The sequence below is a fragment of the Heterodontus francisci genome, chromosome 26 (assembly GCF_036365525.1).
Source record: "Heterodontus francisci isolate sHetFra1 chromosome 26, sHetFra1.hap1, whole genome shotgun sequence".
Taxonomy (NCBI): Eukaryota; Metazoa; Chordata; class Chondrichthyes; order Heterodontiformes; family Heterodontidae; genus Heterodontus; species Heterodontus francisci.
Window position 1 is genome coordinate 27,172,262 of NC_090396.1, and position 14,005 is coordinate 27,186,266.

Below are 14,005 nucleotides of genomic sequence, written 5' to 3' on the forward strand. Positions count from 1 at the left end.
ACACAATTGGAGGGGGGACACTGGCTAATTCCCTTGTTCGTGGCCCAAGAAGGCTGAGCTAAATTCTAGTAACCCTACCACCGAACAGATCAGCTAAACCAACATGGTTCAGGGATCAAACACAGGGCCTTTCCTGGCCTGTGTGGCACACCTCTACACTGCAGGGAGTTTTGTACAGTGGGAGACTGTATGGTGGACAGTGTTAATAAAAGAAACAGATATATGTGTGTTTTCTCAGATTAATGTTTCACTCTCCAAGTTGTATAAAGCTATAACTTACTGTGATTACTGACTCTTCCAAAATGAATTAACCTCTACTGCTCATTACCGATGAAATACCTATTTCGAGCCTTTGCTCACGTTTCTCTCCTTCTCTTCTATCTTCCATAACCTCTGTCGGAAATCTGCTCCCTCCTGCGGTAAGTGTGAAACTTGCACTTTATTCTTTACAGTTATCCTCTCAAACAATATCAAAGGACTGTCTGGATGCTGCTCCTTTCTTTGGTGGCTGCCTCTGGGTCATGAATTAGGGTGGGAAAGATCCATTTATTGTTGAGAAGCCACAGGGCAGGGCAAAGCCAAGGTTCAGAAGATTAGCGGAGAAGAGGAGGAAAATCAGGGAATGGTAGTTGGATGACATCAAGAATAGGCTTTTAAAATCTTTCGATTGCATGAGGAAGGGAATTCAAAAGGAAGGAAGCAACACTGCAATTTTCCCTCCCTGAGAAAGAATAAGTTAGAAGAGAATTTGAGCAATACCAGCAACAATTTTTATTTTATCTAGCGCTTTTAACCTAATAAAACGTCCCAAAATGTTTCACAGGAGCATTATCAAGCAAAATTTGACACCGAACTGCAGAAGAAGATATTAGGAAAGATGGCGCAAAAGCTTGGTCAAAGAGGTAGGTTTTAAGGGTATCTTAAAGGAGGAGAGAGGTAGAAAGGTCTAGGAAGGGAATTCCAAAGCTTGGAGCCTCCACAGCTGAAGGCACGGCCGCCAATGATGGAACGATTAAAATCGGGGTTGAGCAAGAGGCCATAATTAGAGGAGTGCAGATATCTCAGAGAGTTGTAAGGCTGGAGATACGGAGGAGCAAGACTGTGGAGGGATTTGAAAACAAGGATGAGAATTTTAAAATCGAGGTGTTGCCAGACTGGGCACGAGTGTAGATCAGTGAATACAGGGGTGATGAGTGAAGGGGATTTGGTTTAATTTAGGGCATGGGCAATGGAGTTTTGTGTGAGCTCAAGATTACAGATGTGAGAGGTGGGCCAGATAATTATTATGTTGGACATTTTCGAGAGGTTTATTAATTAAACTCGCTATTTGACATTCAGTACCGTCTTTGTTATCTGGGAAAAAGAGTAGCCATTTTCTGCTCTTTGTGTTGCTGCTTGAAAGGATCTTGCAGTTGCCTCAGAACTTTCCAATGACGGGACCATGTTTTACCTTTTAAGGAAAAACCATCAGCGAACTCTGGATTCGTTGCAGGCCAGTCATGATGCGGAGGTGAAAGGTCGCGCGGAGGCGCTGCGGATAAAGAAGAAGCTGGAGAGTGACCTGAATGAGCTGGAGATCCAGCTGGACCAGGGGAACAAGAACAACAGCGAGCTGGTGAAGCTACTGAAGAAGATGCAACAACAAACAAAGGTGAGGCAAGAGCTAGAAGCTGCAGGAGTAACAGAGACCACTATTTGATGAGGGTAGTTTATAATACAGCACAGACAACAACATCAATGAGTGAGGCTATTTGGTCCATCTTAACTTTTTTTTATTCATTTGTGGGATGTGAGCATCGCTGGCTAGGCCAGCATTTACTGCCCATCCCTAATTGCCCTTGAGAAAGCTTGAACCGCTGCAGTCCATGTGAGGTAGGTACACTCACAATGCTGCTAGGAAGGGAGTTCCAGGATTTTGACCCAGTGACTGTGAAGGGACAGTGATATAGTTACAAGTCAGGATGGTGTGTGGCTTGGAGGGGAACTTGCAGGTGGTGGTGTTCCCATGCATCTGCTGTCCTTGTCCATCTAGGTGGTAGAGGTCGAGGGTTTGGAAGGTGCTGTTGAAGGAGCCTTGGCGCGTTGCTGCAGTGCATCTTGTAGATGGTACACACTGCTGCCACTGTGCGTCGGTGGTGAAGGGAGTGAATGTTGAAGGCGGTGGATGGGGTGCCAATCAAGCGGGCTGCTATGGCTGGATGGTGTCGAGCTTCTTGAGTGTTATTGGAGCTGCATCCATCCAGGCAAGTGGAGAGTATTCCATCACACTCCTGACTTGTGCCTTGTAGATGGTGGACAGGCTTTGGGGAGTCAGGAGGTGAGTTACTCACCGCAGGATTCCCAGCCTCTGACCTGCGCTTGTAGCCGCAGTATTTATGTGGCTACTCCAGTTCAGTTTCTGGCCAATGGTAACCACCAGGATGTTGATAGTGCGGGATACAGCGATGGTACTGCCATTGAACATCAAGGGAGATGGTTAGATTCTATCTTGTTTGACATGGTCATTGCCTGGCACTTTGTGTGGCACAAATGTTAACGCATCCATTCGGAACTTTAAAAAAATGAACATTACCATGTACGAGTGAATTGCAGGTTTTCATATACACCAGAGAAAGGATGTTCATTTATATAGCACCTTTCACAACCTGAGGACATCCCAAAGCATTTTGCAGCCAGTGAAGTACTTTTGAAGTGTTGTCACTGTTGTAATGCAGGAAACGTGGCAGCCAACCTGTGCACAGCAAGCTGCCATAAACAGAAGCGAGATACTGACCAGATAATCTGTTTCAGTGGTGCTGGCCACCCTCATTATAAACCCATTCCAAACGTTGATGACTCAACACGCAAAGAACATGTCTGACATCTGCCCTAAACTTTCCTTTCACCATTTTTAACCAATGCCCTCTGTTCTAGTTTTGACACATTCCAGTGAAGTAGTGCTCTAGGTTAACCTTATCTAGAAAGAAAGATAAAACCTGCACTTATATGACATCTTTCACAACCTCAGTACATCCTAAGTGCTTTACAGCTAATAGAGTACTTTTGAAGTTTGGTCACTGTGGTAATGTGAGACTATGTTGTTTAATATCTGTAAGTTCCTCATCCTTTCAAAATTAAACACCCATCTTCTCCAGTCTGTCCTCATAATTCAGTCCTTTAATCCTAGCAATCTTGGCCATTCTCTACATGGCTTGAATATTTTTCCATGCTTTGGTGTCCAGTGACTCATTTTTATTGTAATTTCTCCCCATCCTGGTTTATTTTTTTTAATGAGACCTTCCCAAAATCCAGCTGTGAGGCTGAGTTAATGATGAACCTACTCACAGGCAGTCTGAAACCAGCCACTAAAGGAACAAAGCCAGCCCGGCTGTTATCTGTGGGTTGGTGCTTGACCGCTGCTCAAAGCCTGTTTCTGATGCAGGTCAGATTCACGGTGTTGGTGTGTTTGAAATCATGGACACAAGTTCCTGCCTTGCTAATCTGCGGCACACAATGTTGGATGTCGAAACAAAATGCCACCCACATTTTAATTTTCTCTGCTGCTCGAAGCCAAGGAAGTGATATGTTTCTGTTTTATCTCTACCTGTTTGGACAATTCTTCATCTGTGTACCAACTTGCCATTGCAGGAGTCTTTATCATATTTCAGCCACATTATATTTGTAGCTTCCTCTCAATTGGGTTCATTTCTTTTTGAAAAAGTGGTGCGCTGGGAACCATTGATGCATCGAAACCAGCAGTTGTTACATGGGCCTCAAATTTATTGTAATACTTTCTATTCAAAGTACTTTCCAGCCCTGTTGATTAAATATGTAGCAAATCCCACCTGGATTATATGTTATTCCCATAGTTGAACAATTCCATACTGGGTCCCAGGCTGAGTGATTAAGTGGCTTATCTTAACTTGCATCAGAGAATGGAGAGCTCAGCTCTCCATTACATTGTATGAAGGGTCATAAGTTAGCTGTAGTTTATGGTAGCTGCCTTGCCTCTAAGTCAGACGCTTGTGGGTTCAAGTCCCACTCCAGAGACTAGAGTGCAAAATCTAGGCTGACACTTCAGTGCTGAGGGAGTGCTGCACTGTTGGAGGTGTCATCTTTCAGATGAGACTTTAAACTGAGGCCCCATTTGCTCTGTCAGGTGGATGTAGAACATACCATGGCACTATTTGAAGAAGAGCAGGTGAGCTGCCCCCAGTATTCTGACCAACATTTATCCCTCAACAAACATCTATAACAGATGATCTGATAATTTATCACATTGCTGTTTGTGCGCAGATTAACTGCTGTATTTTGTATATTAGGATAGGTTGAAGAAGTTGGGGCTGTTCTTGGAGAAGTGACGATTAAGAGGGGATTTGATAGCGGTGTTCAAAATCATGAGGGGTCTAGAGAGAGTAGATAGGGAGAAACTGTTCCCATTAGCAGAAGGATCCCGAACCCGAGGACACAGATTTTAGGTAATTGGTAAAGGAAGTATCAGTGACATGAGGAAAAACTTCTTATGCAGCAAGTGGTTAGGATCTGGAATGCACTGCCTGAGAGTGTGATGGATGCAGATTCAACTAAGGCTTTCAAAAGAGAACTGGATAATTATCTGAAGAGAAAATATTTGCAGGGCTATGGAGAAAAGGCAGGAGAATGGGACTAGGTTCTTGCAGAGAGCCGGCCCAGACACGACGGGCCAAATGGCCTTCTTCTGTGCTGTCACCGTTCTGTGAATCTATGATTCTATGAATTCAACAGGAACTGCACTTCGAAAGTACTTCATTGGCTGTAAAGTGCTTTGTGACTCCCTGAAGTTGTGAAAGGTACTATATAAATGCAAGTTCTTTATTATTAATAAATACATGTTCCATTATTTTTCTAGACAGAGCTGTGAGGAGTGCTTCTAGCAGAAAACACAATCACTGGAAACTTCCTTCCCCTTTAACACCTCCAGAGACAGTGGTCTCGATATTTACAGGGAGGGTGAGGCCAAAAATGGCAGAATAACCCACATGGATGTCCGGCTATTCCTAATGGCAGGACCTCGTTAACATGTTTAGCTCTGTTTCCTGCCCAGCAGCCAGCAAATGGACAGCCTGGCCAGTGGGCAAGTGGGAACACCAGCAACAGAAGGCTGCAGCTGGGGACCCTTGGGGAACAGTCCCAGGAAAGCCCGAGGTTGAAGAGGGCCCTGATTGGGTCTTGGGGGGGCAGAGATTGCTTCCTTTGTCTTTGTTTACAGCACATGTGTAAATACATTGGCTGCACAAGGACGAGTGCTGCACTTCAAAGTAGTTTATTAGATGCAAAGTGTTCTGAGCGGTTTCTGAGAGATGTGATAAAGCACTAAATAAATGCAAGTCAAAATTTCTAACTAACAATAATCAACCATAGAATATTAGCAAGATTTCCGCAGAATACAATAAGGGATTTCATGCCACTGGATGCTTGAGGGCTGGATTGTGTAAAGACAGTGGGAGAATTCCCTGTTCTTCAGCCGGTGTTATAGGATCATTTAGAGCTCCCCACTCCCCATCAGTTTCACATGATTCCTCGGGCAGTGCAGCACTCACTCAGTACTCCACGCAAGTATCAGTCTAGATTATGTGCTCAAGTCCTGGAATGGGCTTGAACCCAACCACTTTCTGACTCAGAGAGACAAGAGTGCAAACAAACTTGGACACGGATTCCCCGGAACACTCATTTCTCTAAATGGAGCATAAATCAGCACTCTTCCTAAAACATTAATCAGTTTAAAATTCTTGTTTAATTCACAATAGACTTTGTTCTGCATTGCTTCAATCTGGAAAGAGCGACAATTCCCAGGCAGTAGACACGCCAGTATATGAAGCATAGGTGATGCATTACTTGGGTGTAACCAGGGGAGGGCGATCGCGTCTGCCTCGTGTGGCTCTCTCCAGTAGCTCAGTGGATTGTGGTTTCGAGCCAGACCAAGAATCGCCGAGCTTCAATCCCTAGTCAGCTGGCTGATCTAAGCCAGATTGATGGTGGGTTTTGCTCAAATTGACCCCTGCATTGTTAGTGAAAGGAGGTAAAGTCGAAATCCACCAGCCCCCTTTTGGAATGTGCTTATGCGTGGGCCAGAGTGGGCTGGGCTGTGATGCTTCTCACAGTTGAATAACCAGTTGACTGTTCTGTCTGGATTTGCACATGAGGAATGGCCATTTGGGATATGTATCAGAGGGCAGCTGACACCCAGGAAAATAAAGGCGTCCTTCAGCCGAGGAGAGGTTCGTAGAGAAAACAGCCTTGCAATTATGATCAATACCAGCTTCTCAAGAGCTGAAGTAGGTTTAGCGAGTACACAAAGACTGTAAACATCCTCCCCAGTTCCTCCTCTCTGCCAAACAGCCCATCTCCGAGAAATGAAATCATCTCTTCTCGACTCATCATCTTCACTTATACATGCACTAGATGGTGCTGTTGGCTCTCCGATTGAGATATAACAGTCCCTTGAAAAGTGAGTGCCCAGCACAAGAATGCCCTGTGCTTTGTGTCCTTCCTCTGGCAGAGAGCCCCCGTCCTTCCATTCTCAATAACGGTGTTATTTCTTTAGTGCATACCTGTGGATCTCCACAGTTTTACTGCAATGTAATTTGAGCTCATTGTTGCTGTCTAGGGCCAGATGAGTGGTAATAGAACTGGTTGCAAAGTGTAAAACAAAAAGATCTCATGACGTTGTTGGCATCATATCTGCTCATTCATCCCTTAGAGAATAGTGTGAAGTAGTGGAGGAATTCTCAGGTTGATTAACAGTGTGAGAGGCTCTGATGTGCCGTATCCATCTAACCAGCCGATAGGGCAGCCAGTCATGGGATCATACAATGAGGAGGGAGTGTGCACCTACCAGCCATGAGTATCTGCTGGATTTCAGTCCATCTCCAATCAACAGTAATGGACTCTGAAAGCTGCATTTCCTCACTCAAAGGTCAAAGGTTCATTTCCATCTCCCAATGTGACTCATCTCATGCCACTATTTCAAAGAAGGTTGGGGGAGTTCTCCGCAGTGTTCTGGCCAATATTTATCTCTCCTTCAGTACTTAAAAACAGATAATCTGGACGTTTAGTTAAATGATGTTTGCAGGAGCTAGCTGTCCGCAAATTGGTTGCCGCGTTTCCTACATTACGAGTGACCACACTACAAAAATTTACTTCATTGGCTGTAAAGCGCTTTGGGATGTCCTGTGGTGCTAAACGGCACTAATGAAATGCAAGGTCTTTCATTTCTTTAACCCTTTGACAGCCTATCGGTATTGTAGTAGCTTCTTTGAGGTGAATGGTGGTGCTGAGCAGGCTTTACTCTGTTACCCAGGAAATGCAGTCTCAGCTAGAGGACGACGCTCGGCAGCATGAAGAACTTCGCGAGCAGTCCAACCTGGTGGAACGGCGCTGCAGCGTTCTGTCCACCGAGCTGGAAGAAACCCGCAGTGCGCTGGACATGACCGACCGCGCACGCAAGATCCTGGAGCAAGAGCTGATGGAAATGACTGATAAATACAATGAGATTAACACACAGGTGAGGAGAGCTGGTCAAGGATGGGGATTGGGCCTGAGGAGCTGGTTGCGGAGGATTGCAACCATTTGAATTCCGCATTGTGGGTTTGGAATTGTCAACATATGTTTCTGTGTTGTAATTTGGAACAGGATGAGGCCATTCAGCCCCTTGAGCCTGTTCCACTATTCAATTAGATTTTTTATTTTTATTTTTTATTTATTTAGAGATACAGCATTGAAACAGGCCCTTCGGCCCACCGAGTCTGTGCCGACCAACAACCACCCATTTATACTAACCCTACAGTAATCCCATATTCCATCCCTACACGAGGGGTAATTTATAATGGCCAATTTACCTATCACCTGCAAGTCTTTGGATGTGGGAGGAAACCGGAGCACCCAGCGAAAACTCAGGGAGAACTTGCAAACTCCGCACAGGCAGTACCCAGAATCGAACCCGGGTCCCTGGAGCTGTGAGGCTGTGGTGCTAACCACTGCGCCACTGATGATTGCTGATCTGCATCTTCAATCCATTTACCTGCCTTGGCTCCATATCCCTTAATACCCTTGCCTAACCAAAATCTGTTAATCTCAGTTTTGACATTTTCAGTTGACCCTCTAGCCTCAACAGCTTTTTGGGTGAGAGAGTTCCAGATTTCCACTATTCTTTCTGAGGAAAAGTGCCTCCTGACATCACCCCTCAACAGCCTAGCTCTAATTTTAACGCCATGACCGCTTGTACTGGACTCTCCCCAGAGGAAGTTGTTTCTCTCTACCCTATAAAATCCTTTTGTCATCCTAAGCACCTCAGTTAGACTCCCTTTAATCTTCTATACTAGAGGGAATACAAGCCCAGTCTATGCATCCTGTCCTTATAATTTACCCTGTCACTCTATGTATTGCTTTCCAGGGCCATCCTGCCCTCTTCACTCTCCATCAGAGAAGTAATTCGTGAATCTGGCAGGGTGGACCAGGTATAGGAATATCGGAGCAGGAGTAGGCCATTCAGTCCATGGAAATTTTCCGCCATTCAATACGATCATGGCTGATCATCCACTTCAATGCCTTTTTCCCACACTATCCTCATATCCCTTTATGTCATTGGTATATAGAAATTTGTCAATATCTGCTTTAAACGCACTCAATGACTGAGCTTCCACAGCCCTCTGGGGTAGAGAATTCCAAAGATTCACAAGCCTCTGAGTAAAGGAATTTCTCCTCATCTCTGTCCTAAGTGGCTTCCCCCTTATTTTGAAACTGTGTCCCCTGGTTCTAGACTCCCCAACCAGGGGAAACATCTTAACTGTAATTACCCTGTCTATGCCTTTAAGTATTTTGTAGGTTTCAATGAGATCACCTCTCATTCTCCGAAACTCGGAAGAATTCAGGCCCAGTTTCCCCAATCTCTCTTCATAGGACAGTCCCACCATCCCAGGAACAAGTCTGGTGAACCTTCGTTGAACTCCCTCTATGGCAATAATCTCCTTCCTAAGGTAAAGGGACCAAAACTGCACACAGTACTCCAGGTGCGGTCTAATCAAGGTTCTATACAATTGAAGCAAGACTTTGCTACTCCTGTACTCAAATCCTCTTGCGATAAAGGCTAACATGCCATTAGCCTTCCTAATTGCTTGCTGCACCTGCATTTAGCTTTCAGTGACTTATTGACAAGGACACCCAGGTCCCTTTGCACATTTACACTTTCTGAGCTCTGACCATTTAAGAAATACTCTGCACATCTGTTCCTCCTACCAAAGTGGATAACCTCACATTTTTCCACATTATATTCCATCTGCCATGCTCTTACCCACTCACTCAGTCTTTCCAAATCCCCTTGAAGCCACTTTGCATCTTCCTCACAACACACATTCCCACCTAGTTTTGTGTCATCCGCAAACTTGGAAATACTACATTTGGTTCCCCAAATCTAAATCATTGATATATATTGTGAACAGCTGGGGCCCAAGCATTGAGCTCTGCGGTACCTCACTAGTCAGAGCCTGCCAACGCAAGAATGACCCGTTTATTTCTACTCTCTGTTTTCTGCCTGTTAACCAATCCTTAATCCATGCCGGTAGATTACCTCCTATCCCGTGTGCTTTAATTTTGCTAACCAACCTCCTGTGGGGGTCTTTATCAAAGGCCTTTCAAAAATCCAAGTATACCACATCCACCGACTCCCCTCACTCTCAGCGTTGCTGATGCACGGTGGGAGCACGTGCCACAGGAAATACTGCGGCTCCAACCCGTGGCTTTCGGAATGATGGAGAACCGTGAGTGGGGGAAGGGAGGGAGGAGACGCGGAATTCCCGAGCTGTTTGCAACGCCAAACGGGAAAATCCCAGTGGTCTACATTGCGTTTTTCCAACTGGTATAACTAAAGGTCATGCAAGGGTGAGATTGCCATCGGATGCTTGGGAAATTACCACTGGATACAATCCCAGATTTTCCACAGAGCTCTGACTGCTTTGACCTTTGCCCTTGCCCCTCACCCTTTCCCAGTTGCAAGGAGCCACCGTCCTGAAACGCAAACTGGAATCGGACCTGCAGCAGCTCACAGCCGAGCACGAGGAATTGACGAGTGAATACAGAGGCACAGACGAGAAGGCGAAGAAGGCGGTGTGTGAGGTGAGTGCTCCTCGCTGCTGCGTGGATTTATTGTCGGGTAATGTATTTTTTTTTAATGATTTGGGCGCTTTTCTTGAGGGATTTTGCCCTCTTTGAGGTGAGAGAGGTCACTGCTGAGGAATGGAAATGCTTTGCATTTTGGGAAATCTAGTGTCCATATGGAGCCAAGTGAAGGAAGAGTAGCTGAGGTAGCGCCTCCCCCTCCTCTGCCCTCATAACCTTGATGCTTCCCACACCCCTGAACTTTACCTCCAGGTGTGACAGTCCTGGGATGTACATTCCCTTGTTCAGAGATGTCCACCTCACCTGATTGAATTGTAGAAAAACTACCGCACAGAAGGAGGCCATTCAGCCCATCATGTCTGCGTTGGCCGAAAAAAAACTAGCTGCCCAATCTAATCCCACCTTCCAGCACCTGGTCTGTAGCCTTGAAGGTTACAGCATTTCAGGTGCATGTCCAGGTTCCTTTTAAACGAGTTGAGGGTTTCTATAGAAAGGACATTAGTGAACCAGATGGGTTTTTACAACATTTGACAATGGTTTCATGGCCATCATTAGACCAGCTTTTAATTCCAGATTTTTATTAATTGAATTCAAATTCCACCTTCTGCCATGGTGGGATTCGAACCCATCTCCCCAGAGCAATACCCTGGGTCTCTGGGTTACTGCTACGCCACTGCCTCCCTGTCTGTGTATGATGTTGGTGGGTGGGCAGCCAAAGTCACCAAAGCAAGGTTCACCCATCTTTGCTGCCATTCCTGGACCAAGCCTGCTATGGAATCCTTGCCAAGGGCTGACATCTTTGGTGCTGCACTCTCGAGCACACATTCACTGTTTGATTATGTTGGTCCCTCCAGCTGAACTGATGCAGCCAACTCCCATCTAAAGGGCAAGCAGCAACCCTCGTTTCAGGGCTGACTCCCTGTCATAGGTTAATTCAGATCAAGGGAGAGCACGCTGACACCACATATTTCCACTGTCTAAAGCTGGCTGTTTAATTCAGTCAGTGTGAAAACTCCGATCTCCGATTCTGGGTAGCTATCCCGTGAACTAAAGAAGCATCATCCAGAAACATGCTTTGACTGAGTCTTAGGCGTTGCCGTTTGTCCGCTTGCCTTGGTTATGGTAATCCCTTCTCTCCTGTGAATCAGAAGGTTGTGATCCAAGTCCCACTCCAGGACTTTGGGCACAAAATCCAGGCTGCCATTCTCGTGCAGTATTGAGGGGGTGCTACACTGTCAGATGGTCAGTGCTGAGGGAGTGCTACACTTTCAGTGGTCAGTGCTGAGGGAGTGCTGCACTGTCGGAGAGTCAATACTGAGGGAGTGCTGCACTGTCAGTGGGTCAGTGCTGAAGGAGTTGCACAATCACAGGGTCAGTACTGAGGGAGTGCTGCACTGTCAGAGGGTCAGTACTGAGGGAGTGCTGCACTGTCAGAGGGTCAGTACTGAGGGAGTGCTACACTGTCAGAGAGGCCATCTTTCGGATGAGCTGTTGAACTGAGCTCCCACCTGCTCTCTCAGATGGACAGAAAAGATCATGTGGCACTGTTTGAAGAAGAGCAGGGGAATTTCTCCCAGTGTCCTGGCCAATATTTAACCATCAACCAACATCACTTAAACTGATTATCCAATAATTTATTTCATTGTTGTTTGTGTGACCTTGTTGTGTGCATATTAGCTGCTGCATTTCCTACATTACAAAAGTGACTACACTTCAAAGGTACTTAATTAGTTGTGAAGTACTTTGGGACATCTTAAGGTCATGAAAGGTGCTATATAAATGCAAGTCTTTCTTTAGGCTGCTACTCTAGTGCAGGTAGTAAAGGGCTTCGCTTTATTGCGGGTGCTGTCTATACAGGGAAAGGCACAAGATCCCAGGGTACCAAGCTATAAAAAGAGTGGGAAGTTCTTCCAGTGTCCTAGCTGTGCACAAACTGTGTCGGTAACAGCAGTGACTGTATGTCATTGGCTGAGACATGTTTTGGGTTGCCCTGAGGATGTGAAAAGGTCTGTATTAATGCGCGATTCTTTCTTGCCTGTTGACCATGTCAGTCTTCAGTAACTAAGAGGACAGTGTCCATTTTTATTCCGAAGCTCCCACGGTGAGGATTGTAACTGGTGTGCTGATTACTCCTGGTAAATTTTGATCCCTGAAGCCCAGGTTCCACAGTCACTGAGAGATAAAAAGGCCAGAGATCTGAAAGACACACATACGATGCTGGAACTGCACAAGCAGATCTGGGCAAGAACGATAATGACCAGAGCTGAATCCTAAAACTAGTGAGGGTGTGGGTAAGGGGAGATGTGCACAGTGTGTGCCTCCCCAGCACCAGGATCCTCAGTCAATCAGGAGCAGTATATGGCAGCAGATCAGGTTTTCATTTTAAATTAACTTTAGATAGTGCGGATTATAGTGAGTCTGCCAGCTGGTTCTGGTGGTAAATTGTTTGTGCATCTGTTACGGCTTTGGGTGTCATCAGAATAGCTTGATTGAATGACTGCTCTTAACTCCCTGCCAGCAATTTAATATGCTGTATGGAGTTCTGGGAGCAGCCAGCAGGTGGCAGCGCTGCTCTATGCAGCAGGAAGAGGGCAGTGGGAGCAGTGATTTATGGCAGCAGCTTTGACAGCCCGATTTCAGAGTTCACTTGGATTGCACTTTGCTGCCAGCCAATGTGTTTACATTACAGCTCCTCTATAATGTCAATGCAAGTTTTATTTGAGTGATAAATGTCTGACAGGCATTTTTTAAAAACAATCTACCGCTTTAAACACAGCCGGAGATATTTTTGAAACCTATTCTGTCATGAGATAAAGCTGAACGCATTTGAAAGGACCAGGCCGAGCCGGGGAGGATGGGGTGCGGGGTAGTGAGTTAAATTCAGACCCAGAGAGTGACCACAGGTTTCTCCTCCATACCCGCCTGTTCATTCTCTATTTGTTCACTGGCCTGACATTGTGAGAATATGCATGAATTCGTCACTCACCCTCAGAGCTGCCTCTTGGGGTTGGGTATTCCTGGAGCAGACTCTGGCCACAGCTGAAAGTCTCGTTGGCCCTGGCGCGATTTGCTGATACGGCTGCAGATCAGTAAAACATGATCCCCCCGGCACTCAGATTACATTCCAATTTCGAGCCAAAGCCATTTCAGCAAATCCCGTGGTCATAACCCCCCCCCCCCCCCCACCCCCGGTCATATCCGTCCCCGTTCTCGGGAATTTGAGCTAGCAGTTGGTTGAATGGTGTGAATAGCTGGTCACATATAACACCCAGGGATCACTGACAGCTTCGCATCCACCAAGAACTGGGAAATGAAGGGCCTCGAGCTCCACTCCTCCCTCACACTCTGTGCACCTGTTTGTCCCCTTGCCTCTGCCATTTACCGCCCCCTCCCCCCAACACCTACTGTCTATTGATCTATTTACCCCCTCACTGTCTAAAACAGTGGGCCCCACAGTGTTTTAGCTGCTTTTCGGTGTCACCTAGTTTTTAAAAATTTTATTTATGTAAAAAATTGGACGGTTTCAACTGGCACGGTGCCAGTCCATTTATTTTTTGGCCTATATATATATTCGTATGGCTGGGTAAGCAGTTATAATTCGATGATGACGTTTCTTGGCCTCATTTTTTTTTTCTCTGAACTCTATTGTATTTTTTTTAATTCAAATTTTGTCAAGAAGTCCCATTTGATTGGGTAAACACTGATTTGTGTTGATCTGATTTGTCTCAGATTAAATGTCAACGACCTCATGATTGACATGGTTATGCTGTTGGCTTTGTGGTGAGGCATGGGTTAAATACTCCATTGCAGGTGAGTGCATCTGGTCCAGTGGAGTTACCAGCTTCGGTTGGTGACTAATGGACCTGTGCTAATG

At 45.8% G+C, this 14,005-nt stretch overlaps 1 protein-coding gene across 5 annotated transcripts in view; it reads left to right on the forward strand.

The window, feature by feature from the left end:
- Positions 1 to 14,005, forward strand: part of LOC137384237 (myosin-16) — a 246,035-nt gene that overhangs the window by 218,489 nt on the left and 13,541 nt on the right. For all 5 annotated transcript variants that reach the window (XM_068057952.1, XM_068057953.1, XM_068057955.1 and 2 more), the window contains 3 exons: positions 1,459 to 1,651; positions 7,319 to 7,522; positions 10,003 to 10,128. In XM_068057952.1, coding sequence (XP_067914053.1) covers positions 1,459 to 1,651; positions 7,319 to 7,522; positions 10,003 to 10,128 — 523 coding nt within the window. The remainder of the gene's footprint in view (positions 1 to 1,458; positions 1,652 to 7,318; positions 7,523 to 10,002; positions 10,129 to 14,005) is intronic.